Source organism: Bombina bombina, chromosome 2 (genome assembly GCF_027579735.1).
Source record: "Bombina bombina isolate aBomBom1 chromosome 2, aBomBom1.pri, whole genome shotgun sequence".
NCBI classification, from domain to species: domain Eukaryota; kingdom Metazoa; phylum Chordata; class Amphibia; order Anura; family Bombinatoridae; genus Bombina; species Bombina bombina.
Window position 1 is genome coordinate 895295902 of NC_069500.1, and position 21243 is coordinate 895317144.

The 21243-nt window shown below is 39.0% G+C and overlaps 1 protein-coding gene across 1 annotated transcript in view; it reads left to right on the forward strand.

Annotated features, from left to right (window-relative positions):
* The window catches only part of CENPC (centromere protein C), a 375071-nt gene that overhangs the window by 142559 nt on the left and 211269 nt on the right, over positions 1 to 21243 (forward strand). The window contains exons 8-9 of the mRNA XM_053703270.1: positions 19071 to 19368; positions 20860 to 21057. Of these exons, the coding sequence (XP_053559245.1) occupies positions 19071 to 19368; positions 20860 to 21057 (496 nt within the window). The remainder of the gene's footprint in view (positions 1 to 19070; positions 19369 to 20859; positions 21058 to 21243) is intronic.

The window sequence follows — 21243 nt, forward strand, 5'->3', positions numbered from 1 at the left end:
CTGAGTATGATAGGTGAGGGGAGGAGCTATATAGCAGCTCTGCTGGGTAATTCTCTTGCAGTTTCCTGTTAGGAAGAGATATATTCCATAAGTAATGGATGACCCGTGGACTGACTACACTACAGGAGAAAGGAATTTATCAGGTAAGCATAAATTATGTTTTTCCTGATTGATTTTTTTTTTTATGATGGTGAGAGTCCATGAGCCTTGCCCTTCCTGTATACAGTTGACGGCGGAATTTGTTTTACACTCCATTTGTCCCGCCTGACTAGTTTATTTCCATCTACTTGGTCATATGTATGACTGAAGGATTCTTGGGAGAGTGGGAGGGTTTAAATCTCTGGTAGGTTTTGCCTCTCCCTATTGGACAGAGTGTAATATCACATGTGATGATTTCATGGACTCTTACCATCATAAAAAAAGGAACTTATCAGGTAAGTGTATACAAATAGAAAGCAAACTCCTTATACCTTTTTGGATTCCAATTGATTAATTGGGAAACACCTTTTTGGATCACAATTTAACCTGAAACCTACTCATGTTTTATAAAATTATATGCCTAAATTCTCTTGCAAAATCAGAGTTACTCTGTTCCAAATAGCTGTGAACAGCGCTAAGTCTCTATTGGCGAGAAATTGGAAATCAACACTCATTCCAAATAGGCAGATGTGGATTGATCGAACAGAGGAGTTACTGTTTTTAACCCCTTAAAGGACCAGTAAACACAGTAGATTTGCATAATAAACAAATGCACAATAACAAGACAATACAAAATCATTTACTCTGTATTTCAAATGAGTAGTAGATCCTTTCCTAACACATTTCAAAGTTATGTCTATTTCCACTTCCCCTGTACCATGTGATAACAATCAGTCAATCACAAATGCATATACGTATAGTCTGTGAATTCTTGCACATGCTCAGTAGGAGCTGGTGACTCAAAAAGTGTAAATATAAAAGACTCTGCACATTTTTTTTAATGGAAGTAAATTGGAAAGTTGTTTAAAATTACATGCTGTAGTGTTCCGGAGGAGGAGCTTAGCACAGGTGGCTGAGTGCTGTGCTCCAGTCCCACAAGCTGCTGGTGGTGAAAATATGCACCAGCCCTGAGAAATTTGGGCTTGCTGCCTGGTTAGCAAGATTCAACGCTAACGGAACATAAAACAGTGGAACTCCATCCCACTGTATTGAGATCCCCTTTGATTAAAGAATCCTACCTTATCCATAAGCAGGTATCTAATCTAAGATAGGTACAGGACTTTTAACTCTCCCTCTCCCCTACCTGTGACCAAAAACGAAAAGAAATCAAAAACAGGAGGATGCAAAAATCTGCTGCATTAAGCTGAGCAAGCCTGTCTCTTTCAACTATGTCCTGGATTTTGGCAAGTATTTCACTCACCCTTTAACTGAAGACACTCTGGCGGTGTAAGGAGCTGCGCTACTCGGCGCACCTGGAAGAATTACCTGTTCCCTTGTTTCATTTGCTCTCTGAAGGTCTTGAGCGGGCCCGTGCGGCTGGATCCCTCCTCCCCCACCGTTGCTGCGTGGGAGGAGGCGAGCGTGGCGGGAGGCCGGTCCTGCTGTGCGGACGAACGAGCCCTGACGTACCTCCAGGAGAGTTCTTGGCGAGTAGCCAACAGCCGGGTTCTCCTTCCCCACCGGTGCTGCGAGGAAGGAGGGAGACTCACTGAGGATTTCTGTTCTTGGGCTCCTGAAGTGCTGGGATAACGCTGTGCTATAGGAGGGTGAGTGACACAGAGGAGCACCTCTGACTTTGTTTTTTAAAAAAATGCCTGCATGTAAACAGCTTTAAAAAGGGACATAAGTATTGGAGAAAGAAGAAAAAATAAAAATCTTTTTTTTTGGTTGGTAAATTTGACTGAGCGGCTTGAAATAGGCACTTTAGCACTAAAGCAGAGTCACAAACTCAAGTCTGAACAGCTGCCTGGTGAGGGGAGTGGGGGAGGAGAGGAGATTAAAAGTTTGGACTGCAAATAAAGAAGTTAAGCTGTACATGCTGCTGATTAAACTGAAACTTTGTGTGGAAAGAAAGGGAAACAAAGTAGGATAAAGAGAAAAATTGGTCCTGGGCACCATGCTGTGTATAAATGTTTTCTCTCTACTGGAAGGGACCTGCATATTAAAATCCCCCCTTACATCCTGAGAAGGACAAAACTACTGGATCTAATTATTTTTTTCTAATTGCTTTGTGATTGACTTAGTAATGATTATTGGTCTGATCCTTTTCCCTTACCTAGCATAGGGGAAGGTGAAGAAAAAGAAAAATCTTTTTCAAGTCACTGAAAAAGTTACTGAAAAATAACTGCCTTCCCCACAGTATCTAAACTAATAGAGATATTATTTTCAGTAATTATTATCTATTATGATTTTTTCTATATAGTTTTTTAGGGCTGTTTTGTTTCTGTGTTGTTGTTTCTTAAGCCTGGACAAAATAGGGTGGTAAACAGAGAAGAGTGATTATCAAATTGTGAAGTTTAATATTAAATTTTCTACATACATTTATAGAGGATAGAATAATAAGAGAGGGAAAAGGTAAAAGAAGCTCTGTATTTGGCTTGGTGTGCTGGTGTTCCCATAATTGATAAATCAAGCCACTTTAAACTTTCTAAGGAAAAGGAAACATTAAGTTCTGTCTGATTATCTACTTCCTCTGTTCTATGGGCCTTAGCTTTTTGTGCTTGTTAACTATTACTAAGGTATTGAGCTAAGAAGGTAACACCAGCAGAAAGTAATAACTGGCATTAACATATTACCATGTTGTTTTAAGCATTGTATTATACTGAAAAACATAAAAAGACTTTGAGAGTGACATTAATCCCTGCAGAAGTGACCTTGTGATAATCCTAATCACTTATTTCTCTAGCATCTAGAAATACTATATATTTATCTATAAGTTAATAAGCTTCACTGAATATAGAGGTAGAAGTTGTGAGTTTTTGACGTTGCCACCTTATATTAAGGATATTTAGGCCTGAGGTTACTGTTATAACCAATTGAATTAACGCCATCAGGCAACACTATAGAGTAATCAACTGTCTTTACTTAGTGGCTCTCCCTCCTACCGTTATTCACTTAGTGCTATCTAAAAAAAAGAGAGATATACAACCCTCCCCTTCACACCCTTGCACATTGTCCCCTCACCCCTTGCCCTCATTTCCCTTCCCCCTATTGATGCACTTGGAGAACTCTCCCTAACAAGGCCTATTGATTTAATCACAAGATTCTACGGCACATGGATAAATTCCTTCACTCACACTCCCGGACTCCTTCACCAGTCATGGCAACCAAGCAGAGAGACAGGAGGACAAAGGTCACTGCTGAAGTATCCTCTGAATTACCTATCTCTGCAGCTTCTACCCTGCCTATAAATGAATTGACTAATATACAGGCTTTAGTAGCTAGTATCTCTGAGGCACTAACCCCTAAATTTGATGCTTTAAGGTCTGAGATTAAACAGGATTTAAATTTACTTAGACAGGAGATAAAACTATTTTCAAATAGATTAGACGAAGTCGAACAGAGAGTATCTGACCTGGAGGATCTTGTTTCAGTTCAAGGGTCTAATCTTGAATCTAACAACATAATCATTGCTAAAATGCAGAACAAAATTAAAGACCTGGAAAATCGCTCTAGGCGAAATAATATTCGTATCATTGGGGTACCTGAAGGGGGTCAAACGGAAGATTTAAGTAAATTTATTCCTGAGGTGTTAGCTCAGCTACTCAAAATTTCTCCCAATCGGGGGGCGTGGCCTAATCGCAGCCATGATCAGCAGCAACTTTGTGAAGCTCTTCAAATGAATTTATCAACACATTATTTTTCACCTACCAAACTTAGAAACCAGTTTTGTAAATTCATAATTCAGCATAGGAGAAAGCACAGAGCTGAACAATATCATTATATTACAGCTTTCACCTTCCAGATTCAAGCTACACCGTTGGGGACTATAGGCCGCGGCACCATCTCCCCCCTTGGATATACTGGATATCCGAGCAGAGTAGTATTTACCTACTATAACTTATTTTTTGCACAGGAATCTTCATTAAGGTTTTGATTATGGAGGACATTTGTGACATTTTAAGAGCCAAACTGGAAGCCTTGGGACATCTTATGGATCACAGATTTACAGATCTCCATAATATATGCAGGGAAGCCATGAGCCCACGGGGCTCGCTGCTGAAGCTTTCTGGAGATCTTGAGGCAGCTGCAAGTACAGTACGGAACTTACAATCTATGGATACGAGACCGACCATAACCCAGAGGATGGCGCTGAATGATCTTGACCAGGAGTACAGGTACACTGTTATCCGGAGCACAGAGCAGCCTACACTAGCGCCGCATGGGGGGTGCGGCCCAAGGTGTGCGCCATTACCCTCGGATCCGTTAGAGTGGGATGCGGCCGATCCCCTTTGCGGTGAGGAGGGGTCTGCAATTATTCAGGCAGCAAGATGGTGGGACTGCGCTGGGAGCTTACCTTCAGTGGGAGACCCGGCTTGCGACATGCAGCGGAGCAGCTGTAAAGGGGAGTTGTTTGTCAGAGAAATATCCCAAACCCAGTTCTCCACCTTACCAGAAGTACTGTTCCGGATTGACAATCCTATTGCTAGGTCCACATCTCATACGGATCATTTGGTCCCTCATTCCCCCAGAGAAGTTTTGGACACTTATAATGGAGATCGCTGGAGTAATTGCCGATATGGGATCGGATAGAGCTGTGTATCCTAAGTTGTTGATGTAATAAAGCATATGCCTCGCTTAATTTACATCCCTCTATGAAGTTTAATGTGTTAATTTCGGGACTTACAATTATAGAGAGTTAATGTGTTAGTAGTCTACGCTTTGTTTTTTTCCCTGTTTCTTTTCAGTAGTGGTCAGAGTGATTTATTGTCTATTAAGTATGCCTCCTCTCTAGAAGAATGCCGAATACCCTTACACGTTCTACAGTTCAGTATAGCAGTAATGCTCTTGGTTATTCCAGAAAAACTATGTTTTTTTTATTATAGCAGCCTATTATGTCCTATGACAGGAGGATACTAGGCTCTCTTCCTGTCTAATATCAGGGATCAGAAATCATTGTAAAGTAAGGACATATATTAGAGACATCTCACTAACCTCATGGATTATAAATTGTGTACCTTACCATATAGCCTGTTACTTATACTTACTTTAGGTACACTCATGTTGCTCTGGACACACTAGCTGACTTATTGCTGATTAAGAAAATGGATTGTGGTGTTTAGGTTCAGGGCTTGATAGCCGGAATACTATATCAATCACATTTGGGCAAAACATTATCTCATGTTTTAGTATGCTTTGAGGAAACTTAGACCATTAATTTTTACTATGTTTTAATTGAAATAAGTTTGTCCCCTAGTATTCTTTACCAAATATTAGTTTTTTTTATATGTATCTAGACACTTAGTGAAACTCCCAGTGTTAGTTAAGCTCTATTATAGCTCCTCCCCTCACTAACTAAAATCATATGATTCCGAATATTGTTTATCTATATGTGGTACTATCAAATGAGTATGATATTCTTTGGGTAAGGAAATGTATCTCTCATCTAAAATTGTGCGTCAGAATACTGAGTTGTTTTATTGCACGCATCATCCTAATAGGTAGTGAATAGGGACAATGAGATACCACTCTGCAATCATTATATATGTTTAAAAAAGAAAAAACTGAGGTATCATTATCACACATGGTATTCATATCTTTAAGCAATGGTATAACCTAGAGATGACATGTATGTTCTATTGCTGGCTCCCATGATCTAAAATACACATTTCATATCTGTTTCTAAGTTCTATGCTGGTATTTGTTATATCCACTTCAGAATGTAGTGTTTGTGTGAAGACATGTGTGATGTTTTATTGTTATCTATGTATGACTAAATTCCTCAATAAAAAAACTTTGATTTAAAAAAAAAAAAAAAAAAAAATTTCTCCCAATCATCCTCAAATAGTAGTTGAGAGGATACATAGAATAGGGAGACGAATAATGGACAGGCAGGAAGATAGCAGGCCCAGACCTATTATAGCGAAGTTACTTAACTTTCAAGATAAGGTCACAATACTTCAGTATTTTCGGAAAAACCAGCCCATAACCTATAAGGAAAATAGAATTCTTCTATTCCAGGATTATTCAGTTGAAACGGCCACTAAGAGAAGGAATTTGGCTCCAATTTGTACAAAATTTATCCATCAAGGCTATCAGGCCTTAATTATATATCCTTCCAAACTAAACATTTATGCAAAAGGTAAAACTTATTTATTTGATAATTCACACGAGGCAGAAAAACTGTTGCAGCAACTGAATAGTCAGGAGTAGTAAAAGTTATCATGGATAAGGTAGCAAATATAGACAAAAATGTGGCTAGAATGGACAGATTTTCTTTTTGTCTGTTCTCTCCCCTTCTCCCTCCAACTTTTTTTTTTTTTTTCTCTCTTTTTTTTTTCTCTCTTTTTTTTTTCTCCCTCTCTCTTCTCCCCTTTTGATATTTTATTTTTTAACTTCTGTGCCCCTTTTTCCCCTCCTTTTTCGCTCCCCCCCCCCCTCCTCAGGTGAATGACTAACCAAGTGGCTAACTTTAAGGTAGTTTCCTGGAATGTGGGGGGGATATCAACACCCATTAAAAGGAAAACGATTTTAACCCATGTAAGACGGCTCGAGTCTGACATAGTTTTCTTACAGGAAACACATCTAACCCTGGAGGAAACTCTGAAACTTAAACAAGGATGGGTAAAAGAAATCTATGCCTCATCAGGCACAGGTCGGAGAAGGGGGGTGGCCATATTGATGGGGAAAAGGCTTAAAGCAGACACTCTCCAGATTTTACCTGATCCAGAGGGGAGATATATCTTTTTAAAGATTAAAATTGACAAGACAATTTTTTCACTCTGTAATATTTATGCACCTAATACTATTGATTCAGAATTCTGGAATCAACTACAAGCCAAGATTCTATCTTTCAGGGAAGGATATTTAATTCTCGGAGGGGACTTTAATATGGCCCCCCATTGTCCTTTGGACAGGTTAAGGGAGAAAGAGAAATTTAAAAAGAATAAGAAAGATAATCTAGAATCTAAACTGCTGACTAAAATCAGGCAAAACTTGAACATTAGAGACATATGGAGGATTCAGAATCCTGACGTTAGGGAATTCACGTGCCTTTCCAAAGCACATAAGACTATGTCAAGAATAGATCTTTTCCTTATTGACGAAAGGCTGTGCACAGCCAAAATAAGAGCAAAGATATTACCTATCTTTCTCTCTGATCATGGACCAATCTCCCTGAATTTCCAACTGACAGGCCCTAGAACAGGCTCTTCGCTTTTCCACTTTCCCTCCTTCCTAGCATCAGATACAAAATTCAAAGTTCAGCTGAAGATTAAATTTGAAGATTATATTCAGTGCAACAGAGAATATTGGGACCGCCCCCTGATTTTTTGGGAGGCAGCCAAAGCAGTTATGAGGGGTGAAATCTTTGCCTATAATGCAATGATAAATAAAAAATTAAGATCAAGAGAAAGAGAGCTAAATAATGTAGTAATTAACTCATATAATCGTCTCCTCTTGACAAGAAATTCGGTTAACTGGGCAAGTTATCTTCGGGCGAAAAACGATAAAGACACTTTTTCTATCTATAGAGAAACTCAGTCAGAGTTAAAATTACAATCTAAACTATACAGATATGGAAACAAATCTGGTAAATTACTTGCTAATTTGGTCAAAAATGAGAAAAAGCCATCACTTATTGAAAAACTTCTTGTAGATGGGAAGCTCCTTACGGAGAACACAGAGATACATAAGGAACTGGTTAAATATTATCAAGATATATATGCCTCTAAAATATATGATTTAACACAGGCAGAGGAGTTCTGGAGTAAAATTAGTTGTCCCAAGATATCTGTAGAATTAATAGAGACTCTTAATGCCCCGATAAGAGTAGAAGAAATAGAGAAGGTGATCTCTGAATCCGCTATCAATAAAGCTGCAGGCCCGGATGGGTTACCAAGCGAATTCTATAAGATCCTTTCCTCAGAAATCGCGCCTCATCTTAGTAATGTATATAATGCTATGTATATTAAAGGAGAATTGGTGCCGAAAGCTTTTTCTGCCTCCTTCACAACACTTATTCCTAAAAGTGGAAAGGATCCAGTTCAAAGGGAATCTTACAGACCAATAGCCTTATTAAACGTCGACTATAAGGTTTTCATGTCAATCTTGGCTAAAAGGCTACAAAAGATATTACCGAATATTATAAATAAAGACCAAGCAGGTTTTCTAAATTCACGGAATTCTTCAGCAAAAATCAGAGAGGTTTTAGTGGTAACAGAATATTTTTTATAACATGGGGAGGAAGGAGAGGGGAGAGGGGGAACAAACTTCTGACCTTGCCATTGTGTCAATCGATGCTGAGAAGGCATTCGATTCGATACAACATGACCATCTTTTTACTTCATTGGGACGGTTTGGGTTTAGAGGAAACTTCCTCAAATTCGTTATGAATCTGTATAACTCTCCTTTAACAAGCTTAATTGTGAAAACACTGTCTCTTCACAAATTGTGCTTAACAGAGGAACTAGGCAGGGTTGCCCCCTCTCTCCTCTCCTTTTTAACCTATGTATTGAACCATTAGCCATCAGGATTAGGTCACAGCTGGAAGGGGTGGCGATAGGTAGACAGGAGATTAAACTAGCCCTATACGCAGATGACATCCTTGTCTATCTGTCAAACACTAGGGTTAGTATACCTAAGCTGCTGGGAATCACTAACCAATTTGGACTATTCTCTGGTTATAAAATAAACGTGATGAAATCAGAGCTGTACTGGCTTAGAAAAAATAAAGACTCCTTGGTGAATAGTCCTTTTAGAATAGTTAATGAGTCATTTAAGTATTTAGGCATAGTAATACCTACTAATCCACGGGATCTATATAATTTTAATATTTCTCCAATTATGACCACAATTAAAAATAAACTTAGACTCTGGGAAAATCTACCTCTTTCTATTTCAGGACGGATAGCCTTGTTTAAAATGGTTCTTCTCCCCAAACTATTATATGTATTACAGAACACAGCATTAATACTTTATGATAGGGATATTCGAGGGCTAAACAGTTGGCTCAGAAGCTTATCTGGCAGAAGAGAAAACCCAGGATAGCACTGAGCAAACTAACACATGCTAAAATATTTGCTGGTTTTGCATTACCTGATATACGGCTTTACAATTTTGCTTTCTTAGCACGAATTGCAGCAGATTGGATCTTCTGTAATAACTACGTTTTAAACAATGCATTGGAGGATAGTGTTTGTGACCCATACCTTCCATGTGCACTGCTGCATTGTGACTTAAAAGGTTTGCCATCTAAAATTAAGGAGAACACAATGATTTTTAATCCTCTAAAGGCCTGGTGGAAGATAGGGAAGCTTCTTTCTATCAACTGCAAGGTTTCAAAATATCTCCCTGTTCTGGGTAACCCATTATTTCAAGCAGGACTGGATTCTGCAATTTTTAAGAAATGGCAAATGGTGGGACTGAACACAATGATCCAATTCATTGATAAGGATAAAAAATGTGTTAGAACTTTTGACGAAATTAAAAATAGCTTCAACCTCTCTAATAAGGAGTTCTTTGCGTTTTTGCAAGTAAGGCACTATGCATTAGAGCTAACGAGGGAGGGAGAGTGGCAATGGGATTTGGGAGATCTAGAGGATTGGCTCACGTTAGTTAAGAAGGGACGTATGTCCATCTCTTATTGCTACTACCTCTTAGGAGCAAACAGAGCAAGTCATACTTTAGAGAAAATTGCTCAAGATTGGAGACTAATTTTGGCCCAGGATTATATTGACCATAAATTTATACAAAAATCTATTCATAAAGTGGCAATGGCTACTCTTTCAGCAACATGGAGAGAGGTTCATCTTAAGTTATTACATAAATTTCACTATACTCCGGAAAAAGGCTATAAGCTCCAGAACATGAATTTTTTTAAATGTCCTAAGTGCTCCTTAATTGCGGCAGATCTCTTACATATGATATTTAACTGTCCCCTGATTAGGCAATTTTGGCGAAAATTAGAATTCTGGATCAATACTACTCTCAGGATCTCCCCCCTGGAGATATCGGCAAGCTTAATTATATTTTGCTGTGATAATCAGATAGAACAACAATCAAATGAAAAAATAATAAGTGTCTCTATAATGGCAGCTAGGTACTTAATATTTAAAAAATGGAAGACGAGAGAAATCCCTAGTGTGGTGGAAGTAAAAAATTTCCTCAAAAAACAATGCATATTAGAACAACGTGACATGGATATTAATAATGATTCTGACATCAGAATTTTTTTTAGTAAATGGGCACCATTTATTAAATCCCTCCCGGCCATAGAGATAGACTATATTGTATTTCCCTTCCAAAACACAGAGCTAGTACAACTGGGGTTATGGTAAATGGATAAGAATCAAAGGTTTTGGGGGGGGGGGGACGAATGTGGAAATTCCCTTTCCCCCCTCTCCCCCTCTTTTTTTTTTCTCCCCCCTTTTTTTTTTTTTTTTTTTTTCTCCCTCTCTCTCTCTCTTGGTGGAAGTATTGAGAAGTAACAGATATGAGTCTGGACTGCAATAATAATAATATAAAATTGAACTGAGGTTGATCAACTAAGAAAAATTATCTTGAGCATACTAATTCTTAATTAACTTGGAGGAAATTTAGGAGTATTATTGGTTATAAAAAGCATAAACAATAGATTGGTTTGATTTGTTGACTGTACGCATAAAGTATATAAGGGAAATAGTGCTGTTTTTCCCTGTTAAATTTTTTTTTTTCTTTTTTCCCCTTCCCCTCTCCTTTGTTATTGTTTTTTGTTTAAGGAATTATAGAAATAATATAATTCAATAGGAAACTCTAGAGATGAATGATTGTTAGAGTTATTGAATCCTCACGGTTGTTTGGTTGTTTTTTTTCATTGTTTATGTAACCTTCTCTGTTTCATGAAAACTGCTTAAAAATGTATAAACATGTTGAAATATAATAAAAATGAAATTTAAAAAAAAATGACATGCTGTATCTGAATCATGAACATTTAATAAAACCTGAGTGTCCCTTTAAGGACAAGGCTATTTTTACATTTCTGCGGTGTTTGTGTTTAGCTGTAATTTTCCTCTTACTCATTTACTGTACCCACACATATTATATAACATTTTTCTCGCCATTAAATGGACTTTCTAAAGATACCATTATTTCTCTTGTAAGGTGTATCCAGTCCACGGATCATCCATTACTTGTGGGATATTCTCATTTCCAACAGGAAGTTGCAAGAGGACACCCACAGCAGAGCTGTTACATAGCTCCTCCCCTAACTGCCATATCCAGTCATTCTTTTGCAACTCTCAACAAGCATGGAGGTAGTAAGAGAGAGTGGTGAAAAATAGTTAGTTTTTTTTTTCTTCAATCAAAAGTTTGTTATTTTTAAATGGTACCGGAGTTGTACTATTTTAGCCCAGGCAGTAAATAGAAGAAGAATCTGCCTGAGTTTTCTATGATCTTAGCAGGTTGTAACTAAGATCCATTGCTGTTCTCACATATGTCTGAGGAGAGAGGTAACTTCAGCGGGAGAATGGCGTGCAGGTTACTCTGCTATGAGGTATGTGCAGTTACATTTTTTTCTAGAAATGGAAATGCTAGAAAATGCTGCTGATACCGGATTAATGTAAGTTAAGCCTGAATACAGTGATTTAATAGCGACTGGTATCATGCTTACTTTCAGGGGTAATACCCTTATAATATTGCAATATAAAACGTTTGCTGGCATGTTTAATCGTTTTTATATATGCTTTGGTGATAAAACTTTATTGGGGCCTAGTTTTTTCCACATGGCTGGCTTAAATTTTGCCTAGAAACAGTTTCCTGAGGCTTTCCACTGTTGTAGTATGAGTGGGAGGGGCCTATTTTAGCGCTTTTTTTGCGCAGTTAAAATTACATCCAGCTTCCCTCAGGAGTCCCCTGAATGCTATAGGACATCTCTAAAGGGCTCAAAGGCTTCCAAAGTCGTTTATTGGGGAAGGTAGGGCCACAGCTGAGCTGTGGCAATTTGTTGTGACTGTTAAAAAACGTCTATATCATTTTTTTGATCCGTTTTTGAACTAAAGGGTTAATCATCCATTTGCAAGTGGGTGCAATGCTCGTTTAGCTTATTACATACACTGTAAAAATTTTGTTTGATTTACTGCCTTTTTTCACTGTTTTTCAAATTTTGACAAAATTTGTTTCTCTTAAAGGCACAGTACCGTTTTTTATATTTGCTTGTTAACTTGATTTAAAGTGTTTTCCAAGCTTGCTAGTCTCATTGCTAGTCTGTACAAACATGTCTGACATAGAGGAAACTCCTTGTTCATTATGTTTAAAAGCCATGGTGGAACCCCCTCTTAGAATGTGTACCAAATGTACTGATTTCACTTTAAGCAATAAAGATCATATTCTGTCTTTAAAAAATTTATCACTAGAGGAATCTGATGAGGTGGAAGTTATGCCGACTAACTCTCCCCACGTGTCAGATCCTTTGACTCACGCTCAAGGGACTCACGCTCAAATGGCGCCAAGTACATCTAGGGCGCCCATAGTGATTACTTTACAAGACATGGCGGCAGTCATGGATAATACACTGTCAGCGGTATTAGCCAGACTACCTGAATTTAGAGGTAAGCGAGATAGCTCTGGGGTTAGACGAAATGCAGAGCATACTGACGCTTTAAGAACCATGTCTGATACTGCCTCACAATATGCAGAAGCTAGGGAAGGAGAACTTCAGTCTGTGGGTGATGTTTCTGACTCAGGAAAGATGATGCAACCTGATTCTGATATTTCTACATTTAAATTTAAGCTTGAACACCTCCGCGTGTTGCTCAGGGAGGTTTTAGCTGCTCTGAATGACTGTGATACAATTGCAGTGCCAGAGAAATTGTGTAGACTGGATAAATACTATGCAGTGCCGGTGTGTACTGATGTTTTTCCAATACCTAAAAGGTTTACAGGAATTATTAATAAGGAATGGGATAGACCAGGTGTGCCGTTCTCTCCCCCTCCTATTTTTAGAAAAATGTTTCCAATAGACGCCACCACACGGGACTTATGGCAGACAGTCCCTAAGGTGGAGGGAGCAGTTTCTACTCTAGCAAAGCGTACTACTATCCCTGTCGAGGACAGTTGTGCTTTTTTAGATCCAATGGATAAAAAATTAGGTTACCTTAAGAAAATGTTTATTCAACAAGGTTTTATCCTACAGCCCCTTGCATGCATTGCTCCTGTCACTGCTGCTGCGGCGTTCTGGTTTGAGTCTCTGGAAGAGGCTTTACAGGTAGTGACTCCATTGGATGATATACTTGGCAAGCTTAGAGCACTTAAGCTAGCCAATTCTTTTGTTTCTGATGCCATTGTTCATTTGACTAAACTAACGGCTAAGAATTCTGGTTTTGCTATACAGGCGCGTAGGGCGCTATGGCTTACTTCATGGTCAGCTGACGTGACTTCAAAATCTAAGCTGCTTAACATTCCCTTCAATGCTGATATCACTGGAGGAAAAGGTCATGCCCTTCCTCAGGACAGGTCCAAATCAAGGGCCAAACAGTCTAATTTTCGTGTCTTTCGAAACTTCAAGGCAGGTGCGGTATCAACTTCCTCTAATGCAAAACAAGAGGGAACTTTTGCTCAGTCCAAGACGGTCTGGAGACCAAACCAGACCTGGAACAAAGGTAAGCAGGCCAAAAAGCCTGCTGCTGCCTCTAAGACAGCATGAAGGAACGGCCCCCTATCCGGTAACGGATCTAGTAGGGGGCAGACTTTCACTCTTCGCCCAGGTGTGGGCAAGAGATGTCCAGGATCCCTGGGCGTTGGAAATTATATCCCAGGGATATCTTCTGGACTTCAAAGCTTCTCCCCCAAAAGGGAGATTTCACCTTTCACAATTATCTGCAAACCAGATAAAGAGAGAGGCATTCTTACACTGTGTACGAGACCTCCTAGTTATGGGAGTGATCCATCCAGTTCCAAAGGTGGAACAGGGACAGGGTTTTTACTCAACTCTGTTTGTGGTTCCCAAAAAAGAGGGAACCTTCAGACCAATTTTGGATCTAAAGATCTTAAACAAATTCCTCAGAGTTCCATCATTCAAAATGGAAACTTCGTACCATCCTACCTATGATCCAGGAGGGTCAATATATGACTACAGTGGATTTAAAGGACGCTTATCTTCACATTGCGATACACAAAGATCATCATCGGTTTCTCAGGTTTGCCTTTCTAGACGGGCATTACCAGTTTGTAGCTCTTCCTTTTGGATTAGCTACAGCCCCAAGAATCGCTTCTGGCGGTCCTAAGGCCGCGGGGCATAGCAGTGGCCCCTTATTTTGACGACATCCGGATACAGACGTCAAACTTCCAAATTGCCAAGTCTCATACGGACGTAGTACTGGCATTTCTGAGGTCGCATGGGTGGAAAGTGAACGAGGAAAAGAGTTCTCTATCCCCACTCACAAGAGTTTCCTTCCTAGGGACTCTGATAGATTCTGTAGAAATGAAAATTTACCTGACGGAGTCCAGGTTATCAAAGCTTCTAAATTCCTGCCGTGTTCTTCATTCCATTCCGCGCCCTTCGGTGGCTCAGTGCATGGAAGTAATCGGCTTAATGGTAGCGGCAATGGACATAGTGCCGTTTACACGCTTACATCTCAGACAGCTGCAACTATGCATGCTCGGTCAGTGGAACGGGGATTACACAGGTTTGTCCCCTCTGCTAAATCTGGACCAAGAGACCAGGGATTCTCTTCTCTGGTGGCTATCTCGGGTCCATCTGTCCAAAGGTATGACCATTCGCAGGCCAGATTGGACAATTGTAACAACAGATGCCAGCCTTTTAGGTTGGGGTGCAGTCTGGAACTCCATGAAGGCTCTGGGATCGAGTAACTCAGGAGGAGACACTCCTTCCAATAAATATTTTGGAACAGAGAGCGATATTTAATGCTCTTCAGGCTTGGCCTCAGTTAGCAACTCTGAGGTACATCAGATTTCAGTCGGACAGCATCACGACTGTGGCTTACATCAACCATCAAGGGGGAACAAGAAGTTCCCTAGCGATGTTAGAAGTTTCAAAAATAATTCGCTGGGCAGAGATTCACTTTTGCCACCTATCAGCTATCCAAATCCCAGGTGTAGAGAACTGGGAGGCGGATTTTCTAAGTTGTCAGACTTTTCATCCGGGGGAGTGGGAACTCCATCCGGAGGTGTTTGCACAATTGATTCATCGTTGGGGCAAACCAGAACTGGATCTCATGGCGTCTCGCCAGAACGTCAAGCTTCCACCGTTTTCCTCTGCTCCCTCGTCTGATTGCCAAGATCAAGCAGGAGAGAGCATTAGTGATTTTAATGGCGCCTGCGTGACCACGCAGGACCTGGTATGCAGATCTGGTGGACATGTCGTCCTTTCCACCATGGACTCTGCCCCTGAGACAGGACCTTCTAATTCAGGGTCCTTTCAACCATCCAAATCTAATTTCTCTGAGACTGACTGCCTGGAGATTGAACGCTTGATTTTATCAAAGCGTGGCTTCTCCGAGTCAGTCATTGATACCTTAATACAGGCACGAAAGCCTGTCACCAGGAAAATTTACCATAAGATATGGCGTAAATATCTTTATTGGTGTGAATCCAAGGGTTACTCATGGAGTAAGGTCAGGATTCCCAGTATATTATCCTCTCTCCAAAAAGGTTTGGAAAAAGGATTGTCAGCTAGTTCCTTAAAGGGACAGATTTCTGCTCTGTCTATTCTTTTGCACAAGCGTCTGGCAGATGTTCCAGACGTTCAGGCATTTTGTCAGGCTTTAGTTAGAATCAAGCCTGTGTTTAAACCTGTTGCTCCGCCATGGAGCTTAAATTTGGTTCTTAAGGTTCTTCAAGGAGTTCTGTTTGAACCCCTTCATTCCATAGATATCAAACTTTTATCTTGGAAAGTTCTTTTTTTGGTAGCTATTTCCTCGGCTCGTAGAGTCTCCGAATTATCTGCCTTACAATGTGATTCTCCTTATCTGATTTTCCATACGGATAAGGTAGTTCTGCGTACCAAACCTGGGTTTTTACCTAAGGTGGTATCTAACAAGAATATCAATCAAGAGATTGTTGTTCCATCCTCGTGTCCTAATCCTTCTTTAAAGAAGGAACGTCTATTACACAATCTGGACGTAGTTCGAGCTTTAAAGTTTTACTTACAAGCTACTAAAGATTTTCGTCAAACATCTACTTTGTTTGTTGTCTACTCTGGACAGAGGAGAGGTCAAAAGGCTTCGGCAACCTCTCTTTCTTTTTGGCTAAAAAGCATAATCCGCTTAGCCTATGAGACTGCTGGCCAGCAGCCTCCAGAAAGGATTACAGCTCATTCTACTAGAGCTGTGGCTTCCACATGGGCCTTTAAAAATGAGGCTTCTGTTGAACAGATTAGCAAGGCGGCGACTTGGTCTTCGCTTCAAAATTCTACAAATTTGATACTTTTGCTTCTTCGGAGGCTATTTTTGGGACAAAGGTTTTGCAGGCAGTGGTACCTTCCGTTTAAGTACCTGCCTTGTCCCTCCCTTCATCCGTGTACTTTAGCTTTGGTATTGGTATCCCACAAGTAATGTATGATCCGTGGACTGGATACACCTTACAAGAGAAAACACAATTTATGCTTACCTGATAAATTTATTTCTCTTGTGGTGTATCCAGTCCACGGCCCGCCCTGTCATTTTAAGGCAGGTGATTTTTAAATTTAAACTACAGTCACCACTGCACCCTATGGTTTCTCCTTTCTCGGCTTGTTTTCGGTCGAATGACTGGATATGGCAGTTAGGGGAGGAGCTATGTAACTGCTCTGCTGTGGGTGTCCTCTTGCAACTTCCTGTTGGGAATGAGAATATCCCACAATTAATGGATGATCCGTGGACTGGATACACCACAAGAGAAATAAATTTATCAGGTAAGCATAAATTGTGTTTTTCATCATATCTTATAATTTCTATACATTTTTTTTTTAAAATATGAGGAAAAAATGGAAAAAAACACACTTTTTCTAACTATGACCCCCAAAATCTGTTACACATCTACAACCACCAAAAAACACCCATGCTAAATAGTTTCTAAATTTTGTCTTGAGTTTAAAAATACCCAATGTTTACATGTTCTTTGCTTTTTTTGCAAGTTATAGGGCAATAAGTACAAGTAGCACTTTTGTATTTCCAAATCACTTTTTTTCAAAATTAGCGCTAGTTACATTGGGACACTGATATCTTTCAGGAATCCCTGAATATCCCTTGACATGTATATATTTTTTTTTAGAAGACATCCCAAAGTATTGATCTAGGCCCATTTTGGTATATTTTATGCCACCATTTCACTGCCAAATGAGATCAAATAAAAAAAATTGTTCACTTTTTTCACATTTTTTTTTCACAAACTTTAGGTTTCTCACTGAAATTATTTGCAAACAACTTGTGCAATTATGGCATAAATGGTTGTAAACGCTTCTCTGGGATCCACTTTGTTCAGAAATAGCAGACATATATGGCTTTGGCGTTGTTTCTTGGTATTTAGAAGGCCACTAAATGCAGCTGCGCACCACACGTGTATTATGCCCAGCAGTGAAGGGGTTCATTAGGGAGCTTGTAGGGTTAATTTTAGCTTTAGTGTAGTAGACAGCCCAAAGTATTGATCTAGGCCCATTTTGGTATATTTCATGCCACCATTTCCCCGCCAAATGCGATCAAATAAAAAAAAACGTTCACTTTTTCACCATTTTTTTCACAAACTTTAGGTTTCTCACTGAAATTATTTACAAACCGCTTGTGCAATTATGGCACAAATGGTTGTAAATGCTTCTCTGGGATCCCCTTTGTTCAGAAATAGCAGACATATATGGCTTTGGTGTTGCTTTCTGGTAATTAGAAGGCCACTAAATACCGCTGCGCATCACACGTGAATTATGTCTAGCAGTGAAGGGGTTCATTAAGTAGCTTGTAGGGTTAATTTTAGCTTTAATGTAGAGATCAGCCTCCCACCTGACACATCACGCCCCCTGATCCCTCCCAAACAGCTCTCTTCCCTCCCCCACCCCACAATTGTCCCCGCCATCTTAAGAACTGGCAGAAAGTCTGCCAGTACTAAAATAAAATCGGATGGCAAAGGGTTATTATTGCAGGATCCCTCGATATCGAGGCATCACTGCAATAACCGGAAAGCGACTGGAAGCGAGCAGGATCGCTTCCAGCCGCTTTAAACCCCTAATGTTGTACAGGGTACGTCGCTGGTCTTTAAAGACCAGGTTGTGTGCGACGTATCCTGTACGACATGCGCTGTTAAAGGGTATTGTTAATACAAAAATACTAAAAATTATTTCTTCATAAGTGTTAAATTATATTGGGAGCAATACAGACACCAACAATGCTGAATATAGTAAATTGCTCTTTATTTGCTTATAATTGTCCCAAATCTGAGGTTAAACTTTCACACACATATCTTGTTACAGCAAAATATGTGTCTTAGACCCCTCTTTCCATCCCCGTTGTTTATCTCTTATTGTCTTTACTTCTTTTTTTCATCATTGCTCCCAGGTTGGAATTTTTACATATAGAATTCTTGCAGCCAAAAAGATAAATAATAATTGTAAGATAACTTTGAAGTTAAACGCCATTGGAATTCAACTTTAGCTGATATGTTCACTATCATGTCGTATGTATTGCATGACTTGAGTACTCGATTAGTAGTATAATTTTATACCACCATCATGTTGTTATTTCTGATAATGCAGATATGTGTTTTTGTATGCTTTATGAAAATCAATAAAAACAAACAAAAATAGAAAGCAAACAAAATATAATTTATGCTTTACCACTTTGGAAAGTTGTTTATTTTTTTATTTTGCTTTACCAATATATTTATCTTAGCTTGATAGAATTTAATGATTATAGAGCTTCTATTGAACTAATTTGAATTGATTTATTAGTAAAGTCTTTTTTTTTTTTTTAAAGCTCTTCTTCACAGGGCAGATGTTCAGGATGCATTGCCAAGTACATCTGTTGGTAATAAAACCAGTAAGCAGCTAATTTTGTTACACAAATCTGGTAAAGATGATGTTATTTTAGCAAGTAATATTGATGAAGAGGACAATGTTGATGTGGTCAGCGGAGCAGCAATTCTTTTTGTAGAAGAAGTGAAAGACAATATAACTGACACTCAAGCAAAACCTCCAGAACGGACTTATATACTTGATAATTCAGCGGTGCAAGAACCTGCAAGTCCCACTATTAAACTTCCTACAAAGAAGAGGTAAACTTACTTATGTTACAAATATTACACCGGGACTCTTCAAAAGAGGAGTTATTTAATGGGATTGCTAGTAGTTTTTTCAAATGTGGCTATAATGAAGAACTGACATAGCTAGGCAAAATGGTATTGATAACCATTTTGACAAGCGAACGATGATCATTTTTCCTTTACTTTTTTTAGTTATTAAAAATATTGTCTTTGCCTCCTTAGAGGCATACTCCTACTATATTTAGAAATAGTAAACAAGTTGAGTATCTTAACCGTACTACATATATTTCCCTAATTGGAGTTAACAGACAACATTTGCAAAACAATGCTTTATACTGACATCACTGGGGCCGACTCAAGCCTGGATAGGCTCCTCCAACTAAGACAAGTGGTGGTTGGAGATTGGCTATACATGTTTAGATTTGACTGATATGTTATAATATAGCATGTTTACTGTCCCTTTAAATTACAACTGTTACTTTATCTACAGAATGCAACTGCAAATTCTTAGGTTTGAATAACATCACTGCTGGGCTTTTATTTTTTTTAATTTTTTTTTAGGTATATAAAATATGATATGACTAGAAGTAGAAATGTATTTATGATGGTGCTGTAGAAGGGAATAAGTGTACTTATTTGGAGACTAAAAATTCAAAAAATAGGATCTTAAATGTACAGTAAACCGTTCTTTTCAAAAGAGGTTCGCTCTGGTCTGGAAGCGGAAGCAAGCTACATTTAGTTAATTAGAGCAATTGGTCACGCTGTGATTAGACCATTTGCCCGCGAACCGCTTTTGAAAACACCTGATCAGAAGAACCTGGAGAGGAAAACGAGGTAAGTGTAAATATCTCAAATCTTTTGTGATTTTCATGCTGTCGCTAAGATATTCTGCACTATGTACAGTATTACGTTTACTGTCCCTTTTAACTGGGAACAGCTAGTGCTCAATAGCCCACCTTATGTGCAGCCTATGTGCAATACTTTCCTGCAACATATCAGTCTGACCCTATCCGAAAGGACAGCCCAGCAGCAAAATACTCGCCAATTCTCATCTGAAAAAAGGATTTGTACTGCTAATCCCAGACATATTTTTAGCCTATATGGGCCTTGTCAGTGGAGGTGCAGTTATGTCCCTCTAGGCACAGTGAGCAAGGGGTCCATGTCTGGTTCCCCCCATTACCCTTAGGGAGACTAAAAACAGAGAAACTCAACTGGGAATGGTGCTCAATAGCCCACCCTATGGGATGGTCCCCTCCCAGGGTGCTGCCTCTATTGTACTTATTTGTTTACATTTAGATCCAATATATAGAATTTGCAGATGTTGAATTCCTTGCATTGATGACTAACCACAAACTAGAGATCAAAAAATTGTCCGTACCTTTTAATTCTTTCCATATCTTGTAGATACATGAATTTTGGTTACTTAGTGTTTTTTATTTAATGTGTTTTTGTTTAATTTATATAAAACTGAATATTCATTTGCTTTACCTTTTTGAAATGTAGGTTAAGCTTCAGAGATACTCCTTTGAAGGGAAAAACCACTGTGGAATTGAACAAACTTGGAGAAATTTCTAAAAGAGAAGAATTGCGGCGTACTGCTGAAAAGAAAAAACAATTTGAAGATGTCATCCCTTTTACAGAGAGTAAATATGTAAAGTCACATCTCCAAAAAACAGCGTCTAAAGGTCATAGTGAATATAGGTATTTAAATGATTTTGTATTAAAGTTAAGTATTTTCCAAAAAAGTGACCCCCTTGAAATACCATCCTTCACCACATTTAGGTCAGAAATATTTTTATTCTAGTTAAATGTTTTTTTTTTTTTTTTCTCCAACATAGGTGTGTCCGGTCCACGGCGTCATCCTTACTTGTGGGATATTCTCTTCCC